The sequence below is a fragment of the Neophocaena asiaeorientalis genome, unplaced genomic scaffold (assembly GCF_003031525.2).
Source record: "Neophocaena asiaeorientalis asiaeorientalis breed wild unplaced genomic scaffold, Neophocaena_asiaeorientalis_V1.1 scaffold357, whole genome shotgun sequence".
NCBI classification, from domain to species: domain Eukaryota; kingdom Metazoa; phylum Chordata; class Mammalia; order Artiodactyla; family Phocoenidae; genus Neophocaena; species Neophocaena asiaeorientalis.
Genome location: NW_020173270.1, coordinates 397,381 through 422,623, shown reverse-complemented (window position 1 = coordinate 422,623; position 25,243 = coordinate 397,381). Strand labels below are relative to the sequence as shown.

The 25,243-nt window shown below is 47.7% G+C and overlaps 1 protein-coding gene across 3 annotated transcripts in view; it reads left to right on the top strand.

Moving 5' to 3' along the window:
- The first annotated feature begins 178 nt into the window (after nt 1–178).
- Nucleotides 179–25,243, top strand: part of LDLR (low density lipoprotein receptor) — a 35,240-nt gene continuing 10,175 nt past the window's right edge. For 2 of the 3 annotated variants that reach the window (XM_024745936.1, XM_024745935.1), the window contains exons 1-10: nt 191–390; nt 11,185–11,307; nt 12,213–12,335; nt 13,500–13,886; nt 16,291–16,413; nt 18,364–18,486; nt 19,941–20,060; nt 20,537–20,662; nt 22,191–22,362; nt 22,449–22,676. In XM_024745936.1, coding sequence (XP_024601704.1) covers nt 324–390; nt 11,185–11,307; nt 12,213–12,335; nt 13,500–13,886; nt 16,291–16,413; nt 18,364–18,486; nt 19,941–20,060; nt 20,537–20,662; nt 22,191–22,362; nt 22,449–22,676 — 1,592 coding nt within the window. In that variant the 5' untranslated portion in view covers nt 191–323. Of the gene's footprint in view, nt 391–11,184; nt 11,308–12,212; nt 12,336–13,499; nt 13,887–16,290; nt 16,414–18,363; nt 18,487–19,940; nt 20,061–20,536; nt 20,663–22,190; nt 22,363–22,448; nt 22,677–25,243 lie in introns of all 3 variants that reach the window. The other variant, XM_024745937.1, reaches the window with a different exon arrangement.

The following is a 25,243-nucleotide window of genomic DNA, read 5'->3' as shown; positions in this document are numbered from 1 at the left end:
ATGGGACACATCCGGCAGCCTGTCCCGAAGCGGCTTTGGAAAGGACTGGAATCCGAGTCAGGGCTTCACGGGTTAAGGAGCCCATGTCACATCGGCCGTTCCAAACTCCTCCTCTCGAAACTCCTCCTCTCGCAGTGAGGTGAAGATGTTTGAAAATCACCCCACTGCAAACTCCTCCCTCTACGGGAAACCTCACATTGAAATGCTGCAAATGACTGGGGCCCCGCGTGCAGTCGCGTCAGGGCCGCGCGAAGCCCGGGTTTACAGAGCGGACACAGCGGACAGCAGCCCGGCCCGGGGCGTGACAGGCAGAGGCTGGGAACATGAGGCTTGCGGGCTGCGGACTGCGCTGGGCCGTCGCCCTGCTCATCGCTGCGACTGCGGGTGCAGGTAAGGCTGGCTCCAGAAGCTCGCGCGGGGTAGGGGTGAGCCTGCGAACTAGGAGAGCCCCTTGGTAATTTCTTTTTGCAGGGTAAGAGAACGAAAAATCATTCCACCCTTGGAAGACTTGTGGGAAAATGGCACGAAATCCTTCTCAAATGGCTGCAGGGAGCACTAAGGGGAGCGCGAGGGTTGGGAGGGTCTGAGGGGTCTGGGGAGTCAGGGGAATGCGGGATGCGACTTTCCCCACAAGTCTCCACCCGATTGCATACCCTCTTGTCTTAGAGCCGGGTACGCGGGTCTCCACCAATGGGGGGAGGGACCCCCTCCCAGAGTTATTCTAGGGGTGAGAGTGACCCGAAACCCGGCTGCTCAGCCTGGTCCCTGGCTGCACGCTCAGGGTAGTCTGCGGGCGCGCCCCTGCGCCGGTTCACCCTCAGAGGTTACGGCGGCGGGCAAGTTGGCTTTGTGCGACTCAAGGGCGCTGCTGGCTCCCGGAACGGAGAGGAACGCGTCCAGCGCGGACCCCGCACCACACTTCCTCCCAAGGCCACCGCCTTCAGCCCCGCCCCCGAGCTCCCATAGGGCGCCATTGGAACAGGCGAGCCTCGAGCCACTCCCCTTGGCCAATGGGAAGCGGTGGCTGCGGAGGCGCGCGCGGCGCCGGGCGGGGCAGGCTCAAGACTAGCGGCGCACCTCGTTCTCGGTGAGGACGTCCAAGGAGATTCCTCAGGTTGGTCCCAGCTTCTGTCACAAAGGAGGCGTCACGTCCCGGGCCCCTGGAGAAGCTCTGCTAGCGTGGCCGAGGCGCCCGCCGAGCGCCGCGGCCCCCTCGGCGAAGGCCTCAGTTTTCCCCTCTGTGGCGAGGCCTTCGTCCCCGCTTTGTCCTCGGGGGCCGCCCTCACCCACCCCGCCCGGGACATGTTCGCAGACGTGCCCCCCAGGCCACCCTCATGGCCCTCGGGTTAACGTGTTTGTTCAGAGGCGCTGAATGGGTTCAGCTGTGCTGCCCACATGACAGCATTTCGTTTTAGAGGGTTTGAAATTTAGATTTGGGCAAGAGGCTAGTTGATGCACCATCCTGAGTTGTCTGCTGGCTCCCAGAGGCATTTGACCTCGCTCTGGAAAATAGAGAAATGGTCCTTTTCCTACTTACGACCAGCTGGGCCTAGAAAAGGATTGGGATTGTCTGATTAACAGGATGCAGGAAGCTTTTCCTTTTTATTGGCAGGGAGGTGGCTTTGAACTCTTGGAATCAGTACCTGTGACACATCGGTGTCCTCTGGGAGGAGAGGAAGGGAGGTTGCACATGGTAGAGGATTACTGTAATAATTCGGCCATTCAGTTGTGTGAAGCAAAGGGAGCGTGGCTTGGTCAAGAGACACTTGATTAGCCTGTATTTCACACGCGATCCACTCCATTCCTAAGAGGAAATGATGGCAGTGAAGTCTCGAGCAAGATGTGTCGCTTGCTTCAGTTTCCTCTTTCACTGGGTGGCGGAGGATCTGGTGTATTTTGGGTCTCAAGGAGGCTGGCGGAGGATCTGGTGTATTTTGGGTCTCAAGGAGGCTGATCGTCTGGTGTGTTCCCCAGGCTCCCGAGAGCTGGCAGCTACTAAGTATCTTCTCTGGTGTTAACACAACCACATACATTTGTAGCAGTTTGCCCCCGAGGGGGAGGGAATTTCTTGTCTGTTTCCTTTGGGAATGGAAGTAATTGGGATCTTAACGGCATGCTTTCCCTTAGCCAGATCCAAATCAGTTAACAGCTGTGTGTGGAGCCTCAAATATGCCAAGGACACATCCAAACTCAGAAAGTAGAGTGGTCCCGCTAAGAGTTGTGTCTGCTTTGGCAGCAGGCCCCAGGGTTATTCATTGATCATTGCCAAGCATATTTGTCTTCCAGGGCACTGCAAATCTTTAAGAGAAATATGTGCCTCATTCTGTCTTTCCACAGTATTCCTGCTCTTATCTGTAGGGTTCCTCCCCTGACAAGACCCAGTTCTAGATGCCTTTTTTGCTCAGTGCTTGGATGGCCTTTCATGTTCCACATTAAGTACATTAACAGCATCCATACTCTGCCCCGCTGTCAGGAAAGAGACCATGTGTTGCTAAGACACTGTGGAAGTAGCCAGCAGTGAACAGTGATAGAAACAGGCTACCCCTCCCCAAAGGCAACAAAATCTACCATCGAGATCACCCTTGGAGAAAATACCTTGGCGACACCTCCTGTGGAAAAGAGCACTGGTAAAAGGATGTCTCGTTCGTTTTCCGCTGAGTCTGTTAGCTCCCGCCATTTCTTTCTCAAGAAAATGATTCCATGTATTATTTTGATTTCCCTGCACAACGACTGTCTTCAGTAACAGGAAGGAAAACATCGAAAGTGTTTACCACCTCATTTGTGTGCTGGAGAAAAAGCAGAAATGTGTATTCCCCTTTTCTGTTTCGATAATGTTGTTCCTGACTTGTCATTCGTGACAGGAGAGGTCTAAGGGCTAGAGTTTAGTTTTTCTGGTTTTTTTCCTAAGGGAGGGTGCAGTGCTTATGTAATTTTAGGCATCTCCAGAGATAAGGGATTGGGAGCTCCAGTTTGCTTTTGCTGAAATTCAAATGAAACTGACATGGAAAACCCAAATCTTGCTTCTGGAACAGGGAGAAAACAAGAAAGAGGTGTGATTTCTTTGGGCTGTGGTGTTTGAAACAGGCCTAGTTCTGACCCATTGTTCAGGACTGTGTTGCCTGCTGTGGAGACACCCATCTGATGTGCTGTCCCTTGGTGCTCACTGTTCCTCATCCCCGTCCCCATGAGCAAGGCTATGGGATTGATTTCCCAGCTGACCATTCCCTGTAATGGTGAAATCCATTCACTTTTCATTTAAACACTGTCTGGAGCTGTCGGCCAGCTGTTCAGATAGAAATAGGTAGTAGTGGGGTCTTCCTGTTGGTGGGGTCTTCAGGTGTCTATGACAAGCAAATATTTGATTAACTGTTGCCAGGGGAAGGCTTGTTATCCAGGGAAGGGGGTTATTGTTCTTTAAAGGGCCTTAAGATGTTTTAATAGTTCTAACCTTTCCAGGAGCACATTTTGTGTGTAAGATGATTCCTTGTGCAAAGTGGATTAGTAGTGGTAATCAAAACTGCATTCGCCTGGTTGGGAGAGGGGATGACAGAAGGTCCTCCTCCGGGATCCTCACTGAGAATGCCCCTTGCCTGAACTTCCTTTTTTACTTTTTTCTGAGAGTCCTGGAATTCCGATTGCTTGTTGCCTACCCTGTGTGCCAGGATCTAGAAGTGAGTCATTTCCTTTTTCAGGCATGATCACAGTTCGGTTGTGAGTCAGTGGGGTGTGGGGTGTATTGTAGAGGCAACTCTGAGGGAGATATCCTCTTTGGCTCCGTAGCTGGGCAATGTATTTATCAGTCTGTGTTCTGATAGCAGTAGATTCCAAAGTTCAGCTCATTCACTTCTCTTGAATGAATGGGCTCCACTGGGGCCACCTCCAGCCTGGCCTCCTTGTAGTTCAGTTACCAAGTTCTGTTGATGCTTGTCAACGCTCTTTGTATTTCTATCTTCATCACCTGTAGCCTCCTTGTGGCCCTCCTAATCTCACCTGACTGGTTTCCTAACCTCTGGCAGGAACCTTGGATGTGATCTTTGAAGACTTAGAGTTTCCCTTTTGAAATTGAGGTGTAATTGACATACTATAAAATGGACAGATAAGTAAAGAGTTCAGTGAGTTGTGATAAACATTTACTTCTATGTAACCACCTCTCATTAGGATCTAGAGAAATACTCACCTCCCAGAAAGTTCCCAGAAAGCCATTTACACCCAAGCCTGTCTGTCTGAGCACCTCACTACACTGCCTCTCAGGGAGTCTACACAAAAGTGCTGGGTGAACCAGCAAAGTAGAAATGGATGAAGGGATACATTATTCTCCCATGGATCCCTTTACCAGAAATGCCAAATCAAGTTTCTCCATCCGTGCATGCATATTTGAGAACTCAAATACATACATATACACACATGTACATATACATAAATAAGTAAGTAGCTGTTTTTTAAAGAATAGCTTTTACAAGGAAAAGCAACCCAAACGTTAGTTTCATTGTGCTCCATAGACTCCAGGGCAGTGAAAGATGATCTTTTTGCAAGGCTCTCCAAAAGTCCTAAAAATGCAGAACATTCCTTGACAGCTGGAATCAGGCCATGGAAAGTCATCCACCATCATCTTACCTTTTGCTGGCATTCTGTGGCTGCAGTAAAAGGTTTCCTCCCTCTTGTATAAATGTAATACACTCATCTGGGTAGTGGAACTGTTTACCAAAGGAAGCCAGAGGAGAGTGATAAAGTACAGCATATGGTGTCCCATTTCTCCAGGAAGGTGGTTTTCAAACTGGGTCCCAGAGCCCCTGACCCCCATAGCCCTCAACCCAGGCTCAGGATTGGGTTCAAGGCTGAGTGAAATGTTCAAGGGCCTCCAGAGGTCTCTGGCCTTGTCAACCCCCATTGGAATGACCAAAGCCACCAAGAGCTGACAAAAAGGGAGGTTTATTGAATCAGGGGAATTAGGGCTAATGCCAGGGATAGGCACTGACTGATATCTTAGTTCTTTCACTTAATCATTTTCTTCCTTTGTTTAAAAAAAAAAAAAAGAATCTCAAGAGTAAAGCATTCTTAGAAGAAAACCAAACAACCTGAAATGAATTAAAGAAGGCCCCTTGCCACTGTTTCCTATGCAGAAGCACAGATAAGACTTTGTTTCTTCCAAAAGTAGGATCACACTGAACACTATTACAAACTCTTCTGCCCCTTGCTTTTTTCCCCATTTAGCAAAATACCGTGGACAGCTTTCCAACAGTGTCACAACGTAGGATGATTGACATCACCTTTTTCAGTGCCTCTGAAGGATCTGCATTATAATTAGGTATCCATTTTGCATGTGTGGCTACATAGTTCCATTTGAATATAGGCATACCTTCTTAAATTAGGTTATGTATTAATTGTCTATTGCATATCAAATTACCCCAAAACTTAGTGGCTGAAAACAATACACATTTATTATCTCCAAGTTTCTGTGGGTCAGGAATTTGGAAGCAGCATAGCCAGATGGTTCTGGCTCAGGATCTCACATGAAGTTGCCATCTAGATACCCCAGGAAAAAATATATTTGCAGGGGCTGCAGTCATCTGAGGGCTTTATGGAGGCTGAAGCTTCCCTTCCAAGATGGTGTCCTCAGTGGCTTTTCCCAGAAGGCCTCAGGCACTCACTGCATGGAGCACCTCAGCGTGTGCAAAGGGCTTCCCCCAGAGTAAGCAATCCAAGAGATTCTGGAGGAGGCTGTGGTGGCTTCATGATGTAGGGTCAGAAGGCACACCTCATCACGTCTGCCTTTTTCTATATATTAGAAACAAGTCCTGAGTACACGCCAGGCGTGGGGAATTAGGCTCACCTTTTGGAGGGAGTGTCATGGAATTTGTGGTCATATTTTAAAATACCACTGGGCTTCCCTGGTGACGCAGTGGTTAAGAATCCTCCTGCCAATGCAGGGGACACCGGTTCGCGCCCTGGTCAGGGAAGATCCCACATGCCACGGAGCAACTAAGTCTGTGTGCCACAACTACTGAGCCTGCGCTCTAGAGCCCGCGTGCCACAAGTACTGAAGCCTGCGCACCTAGACCCTGTGCTCCGCAACAAGAGAAGTCACCACAATGAGAAGCCCGTGCACCACAACGAAGAGTAGCCCCCACTCGCAGCAACTAGAGAAAGCACTCACGCAACAATGAAGACCCAATGCAGCCAAAAATAAATTAAATACATAAATAATACCACCAATTGTTCCCCCCTTTTCTCTATTATAAGAAAAGTTTTAGGGACTCCCCTGGCGGTCCAGTGGTTAGGACTCTGAGCTTCCACTGCAGGGGGCATGAGTTCAATCCCTGGTGGGGGAAGTAAGATCACGCATGCCGCCGGGCACTGCCAAAATAAACAGAAAAAGCTTTGGACCTCTTTTGAACTTGACATTGTTATACACCTGTGTTAATATTTCTTCTGGGTCCCAGGGACTTTGCACTTTAAATTTTGACAGATTCTGCCCTGTTGCCCTCCTAAGAGGTGGAATGTGGAAGAGTTCCACTTTTCCAAAATCTTTCCCCGGCAAAGATGATGGACCCGGCCCTGATTTTTGGCATACCTATTGAACAAATCTTACTGTGACTGTGTCAGGCCTTGGGCTCTGATGGTTTCATGCTGAAACGATGAAAAAGACATTCCTTACTCTCAAGGAGTTTAAGTCTAGGCTGGGGGATACACAATAAACAGGTGCTTTCGATACTGTGTGTTAGGAATGAGAAATGGGTGTTTTAGGGGCTCACGGCGGTGCCAAACCCAGTTTTGGGGAAGATCAGCTTCAAAGTTGAACTGTTAGGGACTTCCCTGGTAGTTCAGCGGGTAAGACTCGGCAATCCCAATGAAGGGGGCCCAGGTTCAATCCCTGGTCAGGGAACTAGATCCCGCATGCTGCAACTAAGAAGCCCTCATGCTGCAACTAAAAGGTCCTGCATGCCACAACTCAGACCTGGCAAAGCCAAAATACATAAATAAATAATAAAATAAATAAATAAGTATTCAAAGTTGAACTGTTAGCCAAACAAACAGGTGGGAGTTGGGAGGGGGCTTTGCAGTAGAGGGAACTGCAGGGATTTGGGATCTGAGGTTGTGAAATTTTTACCAGATCCAGTACGGAGGCAGAGAATGCCATTTCCATAAGACTGTAATTCACACTGCTTTGGAGTGGGGACAGTTGGTGAAATCTGGTGACCTCAGGGCCTCCCTCTTCCTTGTTTATAGAGGTTTCAGGATGGCATTTTATGGGGAAAACAGATGTCTTGCAGATGGGTGTGTGTGAAAGGAAATGGGATGTGTGTAGGGAACACCGGCCATACATCCGTGAGCTTGGAAAAGAAGTATCCAGGCATGTTCTTTTGTTTCCTTCCGGCTGTGGGCCACCTTCACCTCCCTGCCACCTTATGTCTTGACTTTAACTTAGATGGAGACCACACTTCCATTTTGGTCAAGAATGGGATGAGTTGGAGACTCATAGCTCTTCCTTCATCATGATAAGGTCTGGCTTTCACATGCCTTCCAGCCCTAAAGACTTTTTCCCCACTGATGCTCCCCAAATCTTTATTCACATTCATTGTTCATTTTAAGGAACTGCAGTGGGGACTTCCCTGGTGGCACAGTGGTTAAGAATCCTCCTGCCAGTGCAGGGGACACGGGTTCGATCCCTGGCCCGGGACAATCCCACATGCCACGGAGCAACTAAGCCCGGGGGTCACAACTACTGAGCCTGCATGCCTAGAGTCTGTGCTCCGCAACAAGAGAAGCCACCGCAATGAGAAGCCCATGCACCGCATCGAAGAGCAGCCCCCGCTCGCTGCAACTAGAGAAAGCCCGCACACGGCAATGAAGACCCAACACAGCCAAAAATATTTAATGAAGAAAGGTAAGAAGGAAGGAAGAAAGAAACAAAGGAAGAAAGAAAGAAAGAATGAACTGCAGTCATCTTTCACCTCAATGACTTGGGAAAAAAATTACCTTCTTATTTTGGGATTATATTCAATGTAAAAAAGTTGCAAAGTTATTACAGAGAATTCTCATACCCCTCATACATTTTCCCCCAATATTAACGTCTTACATACTACAGTACATGTCAAAACTAAGAGATTAACATTTGTATATTACTATGAATTCCAGACTTTCTTTGGATTTCATCCATTTTTTTCTTTAATGACCCATTCCTCTTCCAAGATCCAATCCAGTATTTCACATCACATTTGGGCCCTAAAGTCTTTGATCCTAGTCTTAACCAGTTGGTCTCCCAACTCTTTTAATCGCATACCCTCATTGGTTAAAAAAATTTTGAGGAAGTCCTCCCTAATATAATTATTTATCATATACTGTACTAGTGTATGATGTACCTTACAAACCATAAATATACAGAAAAGCAGAAATGTTAAAAAGGTGAGATTAAAAATCAGACACACAACATTTAAAAATATCTTGTTATTCGTGATGGCTTCCTGCTATAGTTAGTTAAAATCTGAAATCATGATGTAGTCAGAGCAAGTGTTTTTTTGCAAAAGTGATTCAGATTCTTTTTCAATTTCTTTTCTCTTATAGATTATTACAAGATATTAGGTGTATAGTTCCCTGTGCTATACAGTAGGTCCTTGTTGGTTATCTATTTTATATATAGTAGTGTGTATATGTTAATCTCAACCTCCTAATTTATCTGTCCCTCACCCCTTTCCTCTTTGGTAACCATAAGACTGTTCTCTGTGTCTATGGGTCTCTTTCTGTTTTGTAAATAAGTTCATTTGTATCTTTTTTTTTAAGATTCCACATATAAGCAATATTGTATGATATTTGTTTTTCTCTGTCTGGTTTACTTCACTTAGTATGATAACCTCTAGGTCCATCCATGTTGCTGCAAGTGGCATTATTTCATTCTTTTTTATGGCTGAGTATTAAGGGCAAGGTTAATCATTAGCAATTGGGCACAGAAGGCCACATTTCAAAGGGCGTCCTTGATCATTTTGATTTTTTTTTGGCTTGACCTTCTATCATATCTGATTAGGTCTCTTTTTATCTTGTACGTTGAGGGTAGGAGGGGCAAAATGCTCATTAATAGGAATAAACTTGGGACTTCCCTGGTGGTCCAGTGGTTAAGACTTTGCCTTCCAGTGCAGGGGGTGTGGGTTCAATTCCTGGTCGTGGAGCTAGGATCCCACATGCCTCGTGACCAAAACATAAAACAGAAGCATTATTGTAACAAATTCAGTAAAGACTTAAAAAAAATAGGAATAGACTTGTCAATGCTGCCATCTAAGGTCGGGAAGTTTGCTCATTTACATCCACTCACAGCTCATTAGCTTAAACTCAGTCCCATGGCCACACCTAGCTGCAAGGAAAATTGGGAAATTATAGATCCTCTTTTGGGTCGTGTGCCCAGCTAAAACTTGAAGGTCTTTATAATATGGAGAAGGAGGAGGAGAACAGATACTTGGAAACATTCTTCAGTAGTCTCAGAGCTAAAGAATTATTCATGGAAATTCTTTTTTTTTTTTTTTTCTTTTCCAGGCAACAAAATTTTAATTTACCTGTAACCATTTACTAGACTAAGTGTAGATGATTCACGTTTTCTAGGCAATACCACCATGGATAAAAACAAATTTTGGGTGTTTAAAGAGAATATCAAAGGAAAAAAAATCTAAATACATAAAAAGCCCCAAAGTGTGTAAGATCTTGAATCTTCTTCTCCCATATCCAGAATGAAGGAAGGAGAGACTTCTCCCATGAGAAGAATCATTAAAGGATCTACTGTCTTCTGTTCTTTTTGTCTGGAGTTTTCTCCCAGACAATGCATTCATTAATTGCCTTTGTGCAAGATGAGCTCATGAATAAGTTTTGCACAAACCATTAAACTCTTGATTTGGTTATGGCTAACATTCAAAATAAATTAATAAAAGAAAAGACATTCTTAATCTTCTTACAAAGGTAATGAAAAATATAAGAAATGTAGCCATCAGTTAAAACTTCTATTTTACATACCATTTGCCTTCAGAACATCTGACTAATCAGGAAAATCCTGCTAGCTTCTTTTTTTTTTTTTGATCTTATTTCCTTATCCTAAGATGAACCAGATCATAATTTTTATTGGCCGCATTACTTTAGATTACAAAGGGGATCAAAGTTTATATTTAGAGATTAAAGGATTAGTACTAGGTTTTACCAACCAATAAAAGTTTGCTTTGATCGTAGTTCACAAATAACAATGCATTCTAAATCAAAGCATGATACCTAAAACTAAATGCAGTCAATATTATTTTGTTCTCTTTTCCAAAGTGCAAAAATCATATATTTTAGAAAACTTCCCAAACACTTACTTTGTCCTCATTTTTTTTTTTTTTTTGCGGTACGCGGGCCTCTCACAGTTGTGGCCTCTCCCGTTGCGGAGCACAGGCTCCGGACGCACAGGCTCAGCGGCCATGGCTCATGGGCCCAGCTGCTCCGCGGCATGTGGGATCTTCCCGGACCGGGGCACGAACCCGCGTCCCCTGCATCGGCAGGCGGACTCTCAACCACTGCGCCACCAGGGAAGCCCCGCTGTCCTCATTTTTATCTCAAAATCCAAGTCTTCGTTTTCCTAAGGAAAGTTTTCTCTTGATTAGATCTTTTGTTACTGTGTCTGTCCCATTTCTTTTGATCTGACTTTTAGTTATATGATTATCTTTTCTGCTGGATCTCTGCTCACTGACCTCTACATTAATAATTTCTCATAATTTTTATCTCTTTATAGTTCCTTTCTACCTACTAGAGAAAGCTTTTCAAGTTTTCCTCCAGCTTAATGCTTTTATAGCCTCAATTTTCCTTGGTACTGTTTCCAATACAGATTTGTAATATGCGAAATAATTTTCTTTTCTTTGTTAATGTACACCCAGTTTCTAATATTTTATTCCCATAGACCAATGGATCCATACTTTGGTCTCAACAACCATGATGCCAAAATCTCATATTGGGGACAAATCTCTCTTTTGGATGTGTTATTTGCATCCTCCACAATACTTACATTTCAGTTCATGAAATTTAATTTGTTGTGCCTGTTTCATTTCCTGGGAACTTGACTGTTATAGTAAGGTTGTATTTCTGGTTCGTTCTTCAGTTGGCAGGAAATAGACACAGGGAGCATGGTCGTTTCTAATCCTGACCCTGATCCTTCCTTCTCCTTTCTTTCTCTCTCAGTGGAAGACAAATGTGGGAGAAATGAGTTCCAGTGCCGAGATGGGACATGCATCTCCTACAAGTGGGTTTGCGACGGGAACGCTGAGTGCCAGGATGGCTCCGATGAGTCCCAGGAGACGTGCAGTGAGTCCCCTTTGGGCGTGACACGCGTCCTAACCTTTTTTTCACTCTTTTTTTAAAATTTAAGTATAGTTGATTTACAACGTTGTGTTAATTTCTGCTGTACAGGGATTTCCCTGGCGGCCCAGTGGTTACTCTCTGGCCATGGCAAGCCATGACACAACAAAAACCACTTTTTAAAAAATAAATAAATAAACATTTCTGCTGTACGGCAAAGTGATTTGATGATACTGGATGACAGACTCGGTGGAAATTGGCCAGTGTATTGATGTATTCAGCTGTGAATTGGGAAATGGAGACAGAAGATATTACTGGAACTGAAACTTTCCTTTAAAGCCTCTTTTTTTTTTTTTTTTTTTTTGTAAATCGAAGTGAAATTCACATAACAGAAATTAGCCATTTTCAAGTGATCAGTTTGAGACAGAGGGGGTAGGGATAAATTAGACGTTTGTGATTAACATATACACACTGCTATATAAAAAATAGATTAACAAGGTCCTACTGTATAGCACAGGGAACTATATTTAATATCCTGTGATAAACCGTAATGGAAAAAAATATATATGAATCACTTTGCTGTACACCTGAAACTAACACAACATTGTAAATCAACTATACTTCAATTTTTAAAAAGCCAAAAAAATTTAAAAAGTAAAAAAAGTAAAGTTCAGTAGCATGAATACATTCACAGTGCGGTACAACCACCACCTCCATCTCGTTCCAAAACCTTTGCAGCACCTAGCTTCTAATTTTAAACAAGCTCCATTAAATGTCCTTCATTTTGACTCAGAAAAGTGGGCTCGGCACTCCCTGTCAGAAAACTCTGGGTTTTTCCCTTGCAAAGCTCGGACTGGCGAGGCAGGTTGGTCTTCCCTCTGGGTTAAGGCTGAATCCTGTTTCTCCCATAGTGTCTGTCACCTGCAAGACGGGGGACTTCAACTGTGGGGGCCATGTCAATCGCTGCATTCCTGAGTCCTGGAGATGCGACGGCCAGCCGGACTGTGAGAACGGCTCAGACGAGGAAGGCTGTCGTAAGTGGAGTCACTGGCCTGGTGGCCTGTGGGTCCTGGCTTAGTCCAAGTGACCTGACTGGGTTCCTGGCTAAGGTCGGAGTTTGTTCCCCAAACTGAGGTTTCTGTGAAGAAACAGGCCGAGAGTCTTGGAGGGGAAGGCACTTTGCAGCTGGTTCTGTCTTGTCTCTTTGATTTTATTCATTGTTTATAATTTCATTTTCAATTGCATAGGTTTTTTTTTTTTTAACAAAATAAGGCCCTTTAAAAAACAAAAAATCCTGGGGAAAATTTAAATAACTGAGATCACATCAAATCTTCAAGTTCACAAAATATAAAAACCCTTAAGAGAGTCTTAAAAAAAACTAAAAACGGGGAGTTCCCTGGTGGCCAGGTGGTTAGGATTCTGGGCTTTCACTGCCATGGCCAGGGTTCAATCCCTAGTCGGGGAACTGAGATCCCACAAGCCATAAGACCCAAAAAGTGAGTGTTTGCTTACATTTACCTTAGAAATGCACGTCTAACCTTGGTTAGTGGTCATCTGATGAAACAGCTCCCTGGGGAACATTTTAATAAATTTTATTTATTTATTTTTGGCTGCGTTGGGTCTTCGTTGCTGGGCGCAGGCTTTCTCTAGTTGTGGCGTGTGGGTTTTCTCTCTCTACTTGTGGCACGCGGACTCCAGAGTGCGTGGGCTCCGTAGTTTGCAGCACACCGGCTCTCTAGTTGAGGCTCACGAACTCAGTAGTTGTGGTGCGGAGGTTTAGTTGCCCCCGCCCCGGCATGCGGGATCTCAGTTCCCCAACCAGTGATGGAACCCGCATCTCCTGCATTGGAAGGTGGATTCTTTACCACTGGAGCACCAGGGAAGTCCGTTGTGCAGACTCATACTGCTTCCCATGTACCCAGCCCAACGTGAGAGCTTTATACCCCAAGTCCTCAGCAAGGCCTTAAGGCACGAACAGATGAGGGAACTGAAGCACAGAGGGGGCCCAGGAGCTGGACAGTCTTCCGGCCAGGGCAGCGGTTCCATGTTCAGGGTTCCTGACCACTGCCTTGAGCTCCTGACCACTGGGCTCTGGCCTCTCCTCGGCTCAGTGTCTGCATCTGTGCAATGGGCTTGTGTCAGGATGTGGTGGGAGGCTCCCTGCTGACTGGGCTGTCGTCTCCCGTCCGTCCCCGCAGCCCCCAAGACGTGCTCCCAGGACGAGTTCCGCTGCAATGACGGCAAGTGCATCGCCCCAAAGTTCGTCTGCGACTCGGACCTGGACTGCTTAGATGGCTCAGACGAGGTGTCCTGCCCTGCGCCCACCTGCGGCCCTGCCAGCTTCCAGTGCAACAGTGCCACCTGCATCCCCGAGCTCTGGGCCTGTGACGGCGACCCCGACTGCGAAGACGGCTCGGACGAGTGGCCGCAGCACTGCGGGAGCCCCCAGCCGTCGGACCCCGCACAGGGCAACAACCCCTGCTCGGCCCTCGAGTTCCATTGTCGCAGCGGCGAATGCATCCACTCCAGCTGGCACTGCGACCACGACCCCGACTGCAAGGACAAGTCTGACGAGGAGAACTGTGGTAGGGGCACCGCACGGGTCCCCTCATCTGTCCCCAGGCTCCCCCAAGTCGGGGCAGGGGCAGTGCCTTTAGGTGGTTGAATGGTTTCACATCTCATAGCAAGAAAATCGGTCCCATTTCATGTTCGAGTCTTTCCAGTCACATGGAGGACAAGCTATCCTCCAAAGGGTGCTCAGTCTGGAACACCTATTTAATTAATCCCTTTTGCCCAGGGGAGCAAACTGCAACCTGCAGTATAATTTGGGTCCAGAAAGGATCCTGGGCTCCGGGCCTGGCTGGTGTCATCTGTGCTGTGTGACCTTTGGCCAGGGACCACTGTGCTGTGGTCTCCTCCCCTGCAGATGGGGCAACAGCATCGGCCTTTGCGGACCTCGGTTAGAATCCAGTGCCATCCAATCGAACTTGCTGTGATGCTGCCCAGTGCACGAGTGCTGGCCAGTGTAGCTGATGCCACTGAAAGATGGAATTCTTTAGGTTGCTTTCATTTTAACTCATTGAAACTTAAATAGCCACAGGTGGTTAGTGGCGACTGTGATGAAGACGTGGCCCCGAGTCAGTGCACCCTGAATCAGGGCCATTCTTGCACGGCTAGTGATGTAGGTTGTCTTCGTCTTTCTGTTTCTTTGGCATCTTTGCCCACGTGCACAGTGTTCAGAGTTGCAATCGCTGTATAGGTGTAATTAGACATTTTATTTTTTTATTATTATTGTTTTCCTTTTTGGCCGCCCCACATGGCATGCGGGATCTTAGTCTCCAACCAGGGATCGAACCTGTGCCCCCTGCATTTGAAGCGTGGAGTCTCAACCACTGGACTGCCAGGGAAGTCCCGTAATTAGACTTTTTAAAAACTTCTTACACCTTTTAAAAACGATTGAAGGGACTTCCAGCATGTGGGGTCCAGTGCACCCGGCCGGGTTCAGTCCCTGGACAGGACACTAGATCCTGCGTGCCGCAACTCAAGACCCCACATGTTGCAATGAAGATCCCGCATGATCCCACCTGCGGCAGTGAAGATCCCACATGCCACAACTAAGACCTGGCGCAGCCAAAAAATAAATAAGGCAAAACAAAACAGTTGAAGACTTTGTATGTGATCGATCGGTTCTAAAACTGAACACCCTGGCAGTCCAGTGGTTAGGACTCCGCTCTTTCACTGCCAAGGGCCGGGGTTCAATCCCTGGTTGGGGAACTAAGATCCCACAAGCCCCACGGCGAGGCCAAAAATAAAAAATAAATAAGTAAATAAACAAATAAAACTAAACACAAACTCATTTAATCCCCATGACTTGTGAGAGCATGCTTCCCTCATTCTTTACAGATGAGGAGACTGAGGCACAGAAAGGCAGAGTAACCCTCTGAGGACACACACCTGTGAACCCAAACCCATCCCTGATCACCCCACCATATGAACTCTCATCAGAGAGCATGTTTTGCGAGAGTTATGTTCAGTTGTATTTTTTTCCTTAATGCAAAGATAGACACAGGGGTTAAAAATAGGATCATTCTAAATACACAAAGCAAAACAAAAAATAGGATCATTCTCCTCTTTTACCTAGGTCACAGCAGAGCAAGTATCCACTTGAAAATAATGAGCTCCAGACATTTGCATATTTTTATTTTATTTTATTTATTTTATATATATTTTTTTGCGGTACACGTGCCACTCACTGTTGTGGCCTCTCCCGTTGCGGAGCACAGGCTCCGGACGCGCAGGCTCAGCGGCCATGGCTCACGGGCCCAGCCGCTCCGCGGCATGTGGGATCTTCCCGGACCGGGGCACGAACCTGTGTCCCCTGCATCGGCAGGCGGACTCTCAACCACTGCGCCACCAGGGAAGTCCATTTGCATATTTTTAAAAAGGTGGATGGGGAGGATCATTCTGCCCATAGATTTATCATCTTTTTTCACTGACCTCCTGAAATCGAATTTTCAAATTGTAAACATTTTGATAGTGAAATGTAACCCATGGGAAAGTGCAGAAAACTTAAGCTTAGAGCTTAATGAATTAGGGTAAAGCAAAAACCTGTTGGAGGTCAAGGTCTGGACCGTGGTTAGAATGACCCTATTCTAGTCATCACGTGTGTCCGCCAAGATTTCATTGTAATGGCCTTTTTAGGTAGTGTCAACTGAAACATGTTTTACGTTTGCGGTGTGAGTCATTTGAAGGGCTGTATGATACTCAGTGGTATTGATATGATTTATCATAGCTTACCTGGCCGTGCCTCTGTCTGGGTTGGGACCACATCACTGCTTTTCTGCAGAGAATGGCCTGTTGGGTCTGCCAGCTTTTTAATGAATTTCCTGCATACGAGGACAGACTGGAGAAAAGTCTAAGAAACCAGTTGTGTTAGGGTGCTTTCCTGCCCACTTTCTTATTTTCCACACCTGGCTCTGTCTTTCCCAGCCGTGGCCACCTGCCGGCCTGACGAGTTCCAGTGCTTGGATGGAACCTGCATCCACGGCAGCCGGCAGTGCGACAGGGAGTATGACTGTAAGGACCTGAGCGACGAGCTGGGCTGCATCAATGGTAAGCTCTGTCCTGCCAGGGTCCAGGGCCATGGGGAGATGTAGGGGGATGAGCATGGTGCATCCCAGACAAGTGAGGAGCCTCCTGTGTGTCCTTGGGCAAGTTACTTGACCTCTCTGAGCCTCACGTCCACTTATCTGCCAAATGGGCAAAAAGTAAGCACCTACTTCAGGACTGTGAGATTTAATGCGGTCAGAGTGTACAGAGCTCATGTCCCTGAGCTCAGAGTTACATGCACAGTACGATTCCATGTAAAGCACTTTGCTGAATTTACGACATAGCAGTTCTGCTCCTGGGAAACTTGCACTGGGAGAGAAGCTCTAGAACAGGCAGAGCAGCACTGTCCTAACAGCAAAACACTGGAAGAAACCCAAATGTTCATCAGCAGTAGAATTAATTAAAAATATATATACGTATTCATTTATTTATCTATCTATTTATTTATTTGTGGCTGCGTTGGATCTTCGTTGCTGTGCGTGGGCTTTCTCTAGTTACAGCCAGTGGGGGCTACTCTTTGTTGTGGTGCGCAGGCTTCTCATTACGGAGGCCTCTCTTGTTGCGGAGCATGGGCTCTAGGCGCACTGGCTTCTGTAGTTATGGCACAGGGGCTCAGTAGTTGCGGCTCGCAGGCTCTAGAGCACAGGCTCAGTAGCTGTGGCTCGCAGGTCAGGCGAACTCTCAACCACTGCGCCACCAGGGAAGCCCGGCAGGTGGATTCTTAACCACTGTGCCACCCAGGAAGTCCCAAAATATTTTTTTAATTGTGGTAAAATACCTATAACATAAAACTTACCATCTTAACCTTATTTTTTTTATATCGTAGCCATTTTTAAGGGTCAAGTTCAGTAGTGCTAAGTAACCGTCACTACCATCCATTGCCAGAACTCTTTTCATCTTCCCAAATTGAAACTCTGTCCTCGTGAAACACTCATTCCCCCTCCTCCTCCCCCAGCCCCTGGCACCCACCATTCTACTTTCTGTCTCTATGAATTTGACTCCTCTAGGGACCTCATGTAAGTGGAATCACACAGTATTTGTCTTTGTGTGACTGGCTTATTTCACTGAGCATGATGTCTTCAATGTACATCCATGTTGTAGCAGGTGTTAGAATTTCCTCCCTTTTTCAGGCTGAATAACATTCTATTGTATGGATGGACCACATTTTGTTTATCCAGTCATCTGTGGATGGATACTTGGGTTGCTTCCACCCCTTGGCTGTTGTGAATAGTGCTGCTGTGAACAGGGGTATATGGAAATAATTTTAAATGGCACATAGTGGAATACCATACAGCTGAGAAAATGAGGCTCCAGCCCTTGTCTGCAGCCCAGGCAAACCTCATAATCTTGTGGTTGGGAGCAAGAAGGAAGTTGTAGGAATTTACTGGGTACAGTTATTATATCATACTCAAAAACAAGCAAAATTCAACAATATATTGTTCATTCATACATGTTTGATAGAATGATTAATGAAAAAATAAGGAAATGGTAAACCCATAATTCAAGACTATCATTACCTCTGGGGGTAGCAGAGAGTAGGGGGATGGGATGGCAAAGACCACTATGATAGTCTCTGTCAGGGCCCAATGGTACAGGCCAGATAGTAAGTATTTTCAGCTTTGTGGGCCATAGTCTCAATTACAACTACTGGACTCTGCTATTATAGCATGAAATCCACCGCTGACGGTATGTAAATGAATGGCCAGGGCTGTGTGCCAATAAAACTTTATTTAAACCAACAGGCAGTGGGCCAGAGTTTCCCAGCCCCTGCTCTTGGTGACATTCTAATTCTTAAGCTGAGTGGAGGCTTCACAGGTGTTCAATAATTATTCTGTTTTATTACCAAATACGTTTGCATCAATTCTTGCATGAATAAGCTATCATATTAATAAAAAGCACTAAGTGGGCTCCTGCTGTTCAGAAGCACCTGATCCTCCTCTGTGGCTCTCACAGTGACTCTGTGTGAGGGACCCAACAAGTTCAAGTGCCAAAGCGGCGAGTGCATCTCCCTGGACAAAGTGTGCAACTCCGTCAGGGACTGCCGAGACTGGTCGGACGAACCCCTCAAGGAGTGTGGTGAGCCCTGGGGTGCGGGCAGCTGGCAGAGCAGGGGTGGGACCCAGATGTGGGTGCTGCGGTGCTGCGAGGGGCTGGCCCACCCAGGCCCACAAGTGCTGTGGGGTGAGACAGATGGTAGAGGGGGTGCTGGGGATAAGTGGATTGGCTTCTAAGCCTTAGTTTTCCCAGCTGTAAAATGGGACAGTAACTGCTCCCACATCCTAGGGCTGCTGGGGATCAAATGATGCAATGCATGTAGTTTTAGCAGTGCTATGACCCATATTTTGGACTTTATAGGCCATAAGGTCTGTGTCACAGCTCTTCAACTTGGCCATTGTAGCAGAAAAGCAGCCATACAAATGCATACACGTGCATATGAAAGCTTGGGGCCGTGCTCCAAGGAATCTTTTATTATGGATACAGAAACTTGAATTTCATAGAACTTTTTCATGAAATACCATTTTGCTTTCGATTCTTATTTTTCTTTTCAACTATTTTTAAATGTAAAAGCCCTTCTTAGCTGTGTAAGAGCAGGTGGAGGGCTGGATTTGGCCCATGCCTGGTACAGAGGGTAAGAGCATAGATTCTGGAGCCGAGTGCCCTGGGTTCGAGTCCAGTGCTGTGATCTTGGGCAGGTCATTTAATCTGGCCGTGCCTCAGTTTCCCCAGCTGTAGTTCCCTTGCCTTTAGGGTTGTAGGGAGGATTAAATGGGTTAATATATGTAACTGTAGGAAGTTGTATGTGGCTTTTATTTCTTATTTTTTTTGCGATACACGGACCTCTCACTGCTGTGGCCTCTCCTGTTGCGGAGCACAGGCTCCGGACACGCAGGCTCAGCGGCCATGGCTCACGGGCCTAGCCGCCCCACGGCATGTGGGATCCTCTCAGACCGGGGCATGAATCTGGGTCCCCTGCATCGGCAGGCGGACTCTCAACCACTGCGCCACCAGGGAAGCCCCGGCTTTTATTTTTTATAATTAAAAAAATTGTAATTACGGTTAAAAAAACATAAAAATTTACCATCTTAACCATTTTTAGTGAAGTTCAGTAGTGTTTTAAGTACAGTCACGTTGTCGTGCAACCATCACCACCATCCATCTCCAGAACTATTTCATCTTGCAGAACTGAGACTCTGTCCCCGTTAAACACTAACTCCCCCTCCCCCTCCCCCAGCCTCTGCACCCACCATCCTACCTTCTGTCCCTATGAATTTTACTCCAACAGGGGCCTCGAGGTGGAATAGTGCAGTATTTGTCCTTCTATACCTGGCTTATTTCACTCAGTATAACATCCTCGTGGTTCATCCATGGCGTCCCATGTGACAGTGACTGAGTCCTCTTAGGAGTCATGGTACTGCAGCTGCACAGTCATTATGGTGATTATAATGATGACGGCGAAATAGCACAGGGTGGCGGGAGAGTGGTGGCTGGAGGCCAGAGTGTGACCGGTCCCCATCCCCCACCTGGCACAGGGACCAACGAGTGTCTGGACAACAAGGGCGGCTGCTCCCACATCTGCAACGACCTCAAGATCGGCTACGAGTGCCTGTGTCCTGAGGGCTTCCAGCTGGTGGACAAGCACAGATGTGAAGGTGATTCCCGAGCCCCGGCCCTTTCCCTGGACATGGGGAAGGTCAAGCCCTCAGCCTCAGTTTTCCCATCCATTAAGTGGGCGTGGGCACTGTCCCCTCTGTACAGGGCTGGTAGGAGGCCAGGTGCACGGGCCAACTGTCGCCAGCTTGGCTCTCAGGGAAGACTTGCTTCTGGCCTTTGGGGATTAATAATTAAGAAAGAAATCTCAGCTGACTCAGCTTGACCCTGCTGGCTGTGCCCTGAGGTGAATGGTGAGGTCGGGGTCACTGTTAGAGGTGACACTTGGCTGTTTCCAAGATTTTGTTGGTCAGAGTCCCTGGCCCTGGAGGTCTTCCCCAGAGGGGATGAGCTATCCCCCATTTGATGAGCTGTCCCCCATTTGCCACTGGGATGCACGGCCTTTGGTCAGAGCCCATGGCTCCATCTGCACCCCGTGGGGAAGATGCCCCAAATCTCTCTGTGTCCCATCCTGCAGACATCGACGAGTGTCAGGACCCAGACGCCTGTAGCCAGCTCTGCGTGAACCTCGAGGGCAGCTACAAGTGCCAGTGTGAGGAGGGCTTCCAGCTGGAGCCCCACAACAAGGCCTGCAAGGCCGTGGGTGAGTGCAGGGAGGCGGCGGGACGGGGAACGAACGTGGTGGGGAATTTTATCATCTGAACTTTGCACCGACTGCAGTGACCTGGGGGTAGACCATCTGCTCCGGAGGCCTCTGGTAGGTGAACACCACAGCCTAGTTAGGAATCGGGCTAGGGAGCTGCCCACACCTGTCCGGCTTCTCTGAAGACGCAGATCAATCCCGTGGGGGATGGTTTGTAGCCCCCAGTCCCATGAGGGGCTTCAGGGCACAAAAAGTGGAAAGCCATGGCCTGAACAGCCTGCACCCCCTCCAGCTAAAGGAACTTATATCAAAAAAAGTAAATCCATTGAAAAGAGACCAAAATATAATTGTTCATAATGAAACAAAATAGTACAAATCACTGAGTTTCTTCTACCTGACGTTTAGGTTAGAACTGCAACCATGCACTAATTCTTAGAATCACCTAGATCGAGGGATCCCATGGTTTTGGAGGCATAGCTGTCCTGGTGAAGTTGACAGGTCACCCAAACATCCTTTGTCTTCTGTCATGTTCTGCTCTTGCAGTGTGATTCCAAATGAGGGCCAGTTTTGCAGAAATATTTTAGAGCTGTTTCCCCTAGGGCCTCTCAGTCATCATCCCTTTGACAGCTCCCTGGCTTCCCTCTGTTACATCCCCATGTGTGAAGCCCTCCAGGATTTGAGATTTCATTTTTATCCCATTCTGTAGGGTCAGGTCCCTACAGATGCCATCCCAGCTGGAATGGTGTCGTGGGGAAGGGATATTCTGAGGGGGTCAGTTGTAGAAGGCTCGGTGTGTTGGTGGATATTGATGTCATGGTTATAGCACAGCCCCCAGAGTCAAAGTGAACCAGGTTCGAATCCCAGCTCTACCACCCACTAGCTGTGTGACCTTGGGCAAGTCACTTCTCTCTGAGCCTTAATTCCCTTATCTGTACAGGGAGTTGACAACAGCCGCTGCCTGTTAGGAGGGTGAGGGTCAATGAGAGAAAAACGTAGGAAAAGCACTAAGCAGAATTCCCTGACATTAGGAATCACTTTGTTTACATTTGCTGTTATCATTTCTTCATCTTTACGTTCTTCAATGTAAAATGCTGGGGCCCAGATGTTTTCAAATGTAGGTTTTACTATTATTCAGCTATGGTGAGGCCAACAGACCAAACCGGGGTTGTGGGAGAGGCTTTATTGTGGTTTCTGTGGGAAGGAACAGGCGAGTTTGAATAATTTCAGTGGTCTCTGGGGAATAGACGCTGGCCCTTGTTGTCTGGCACCTGTCCCTGGGGTGACTAGGGAAGGTAGATAGTGGGCAAGAGTGTGAGACCCCAATAAAGGATGTGGCGGGGTGTGGGCTGGTTAGTTTGCATTTGAAGTGAGTCATTTACCGTGTCCTCCCCGATCCACATCAGAACCACTTTGTTAATACCCCAGGCAGGCATCCTGGTGTCTCCCCTGATTCAGTCAGACCCTGCAGGGTGACAGTGGAGGCCAGGGTCCCTTTCACTCTCCTGAACTCCCCTTCCTGGCTCCCCAGGCACCATCGCCTACCTCTTCTTCACCAACCGCCACGAAGTGAGGAAGATGACTCTGGACCGCAGCGAGTACGCCAGCGTCATTCCCAACCTGAAGAACGTGGTCGCCCTGGACACGGAGGTGGCCAGCAACAAAATCTACTGGTCCGACCTGTCCCAGAGGAAGATCTACAGGTGAGCCTGGGCCCCACCCCGTGCAGCCCCAGTCCCTGAGTAGACTGAGGGCCCCTGGAGCTGACACTCTCCTCCTCTCCCCTCAGCGCCCAGATCAACAGAGCCTCCAGCTTCTCTTCCTATGACACTGTCATCAGCGAGGATCTCCAGGCCCCCGATGGGCTGGCAGTGGATTGGATCCACAGCAACATATACTGGACTGACTCCATCCTGGGCACCGTCTCAGTGGCTGACACCAAGGGTGTGAAGAGGAAGACGCTCTTCCAAGAGAAAGGCTCCAAGCCACGGGCCATTGTGGTGGATCCCATCCACGGGTGGGTATTCCCAGGGCTGGGGGCACAAAGGACACGGGTGGGGTTCATGAACCGATTAGGGCTCCAGGTGGGGGGAGGTTTGTGCTGAGGTAGACCAGACTGAGTTGGATGCGGGCTGTCCCGAACCCCGGGATGCTCTCAATGTCAGAAAAGAACAAGGCCCAGGGCTTCCCTGGTGGCGCAGTGGTTGGGAGTCCGCCTGCCAATGCAGGGGACACAGGTTTGTGCCCTGGTCCAGGAAGATCCCACATGCCGCGGAGCAGCTGGGACCGTGAGCCATGGCCGCTGAGCCTGCACGTCCAGAGCCTGTGCTCTGCAATGGGAGAGGCCACAACAGTGAGAGGCCCGCATACCGCAAAAAAAAAATAAAAATAAAAATAAATAAAAGAACAAGGCCCAGAATGTGGGCCTCCCCACCCATCCTATGGGGGCCCTGGGGGTCGATGCCCCACCATGTCTTCTGTGTCACCTGAGGTGGAATCAGACCCTGAAAAGCCCTGCCCTATGGAATAGAATCCAAAATCAGAGATTAAATACTGATTTAAATTGATATTAGAGGGACTTCCAGGCGGTCCAGTGGTTGGGATTCCATGCTTCCACTGCAGGGGCTGTGGGTTCAATCCCTGGTAGGGGAACTAAGATCCCAGTGCCGGGAGGTGCGGCAAAAAAAAAAATTTATATTAGAAATGAACACTTGTTAGAAGTTAGAAATTTAAATTCCAATGTAGTATTATACGGCAGAGTATCCTACACTGAGACAGGATTGCAGAGATGTTTAAAAACGCTCTGGGTCAATGTTAGCCGACTGACAGATCACCGCCCGTGGATCACCCTCCTCGGGGTCCGCAGGCCCCGTGGCTGACTCAGCAGCTCCAGTGTCCCCAGGGACCCGTGTCCCCTGGCGGAAAGCCTCTGTCCTCTGTCACACGTACCCTGCACCTGCAGCACACACCAGCTGCCCCGGTACATCATGTGTGGCATTTCACAACCCCAGGATGGGCAGGATGTTCTGGCTGCAATAACTGGAGAAAAGGGAGCATTGGGCCTCAGGGAGAAAATGTTGGCAAAGGCGCACTTGGCTGTCCTTGCATGGTGTCCGTGGCTCAGAACGGACAGACCCCCCTTGGGGTGAAGGTGGGCATGTCAGGTCCTCGTCAATCAAGACTAATGCTCTCATTTGGTGGAGGGTCACCCGGTCCACCCTACTGCCAGCAGAGAGAGACACCCTCCCTGACACACTCCACTTATTATTATTTATTTTTAAATATTTATTTATTTATTTGGCTGCGCCAGGTCTTAGTTCCAGCACGCGGACTTCTTAGTTGCAGCATGCATGTGGGATCTAGTTCCCTGACCAGGGACTGAACCCGGGCCCCCTGCATTGGGAGCGGGGAGTCTTACCCATCGGACCACCAGGGAAGTCCCACACGCTTCACTTAGATGCGTGTTGTGTGCTCTGCTATTGATTGATTGATTGATTGCCTCGCTGCATGGCTTGTAGGATCGTAGTTCCCTCAACCAGGGGTCAAACCCGTGCCTGGAAGCTCAGAGTCTTAAGCACTGGACCGCCAGGGAGTCCCCAAGTGCTCTGCTTTTGTGTTTCTTTCCCCCACCCCCAATAGCATGGAATTCTCTGCCCGACCTGGCTCTTTCATTTGGCCTATGGGTTTCCTTCCCTGCCAACCCAATGGGCCATGATTTATTTAAACTGCTATCCAGCCCCTGGAAATTTAGGTTTTTACCCCCTGCCTCATACAAAGTAGCCATGAATACCTTTGAATGCCTTTGAAGGTGAGTCGCTGCAGTTTATCTGCAGGATAACATTCTAGAATTTGGATTACAAATAGGTCTGAGGGTACTTCCATGGACATAGCCTCAAATTGTCCTTCCACGCAAACATTGTGATACTGACCCTCTCGCCAGAGGCGCACCCTAGGACCCGTTTCCCCACACTCTCACCAAAGGGTTTTCCATCTTTGTAATCATGATGGGGAGGGTGTATTCCAGGGTAGTTTTAATTTGTATTAGGTCACTTGCCTGAGCATCTCTTCAGATGTTTAAAAGCCCTTGGAGCGACTTCCCTGGAGGTCCAGTGGTTAAGACTCCGAGCTGCCACTTCAGGGGTCACAGGTTCAATCCCTGGTCGGGGATCCTGCATGCTGCAGGATATGGCAAAAATAAATAAAATAAGATAAATTAAGATTTAAAAAAGAAAGAAAGAAAGAAAATAAAAGCCCTGGGAGATCCACTTGTAAGTATGGATCCAAAAGAATTGAAAGTAGGGACAGAAACAGAGGTTTGTACACCCGTGTTCTTAGCAGCATGACTCACAGTAGCCAAGCGTCCGTCTGCAGAGGATTAGATAAACGAAATGTGGCCTGTGCATACAGTGAGACTTTATTCAGCCTTAAAAACCTGCTACAACATGGATGAACCTTAAGGACATTACGCTTAGTGAAATAAGCCACTCACAAAAGGATAAATACTGTATGATTCCACTTATACGAAGTCCCTAGAGGAGTCAGATCCATGGAGACAGAAAGTAGGAGAGTGGGTGTCAGGGGCTG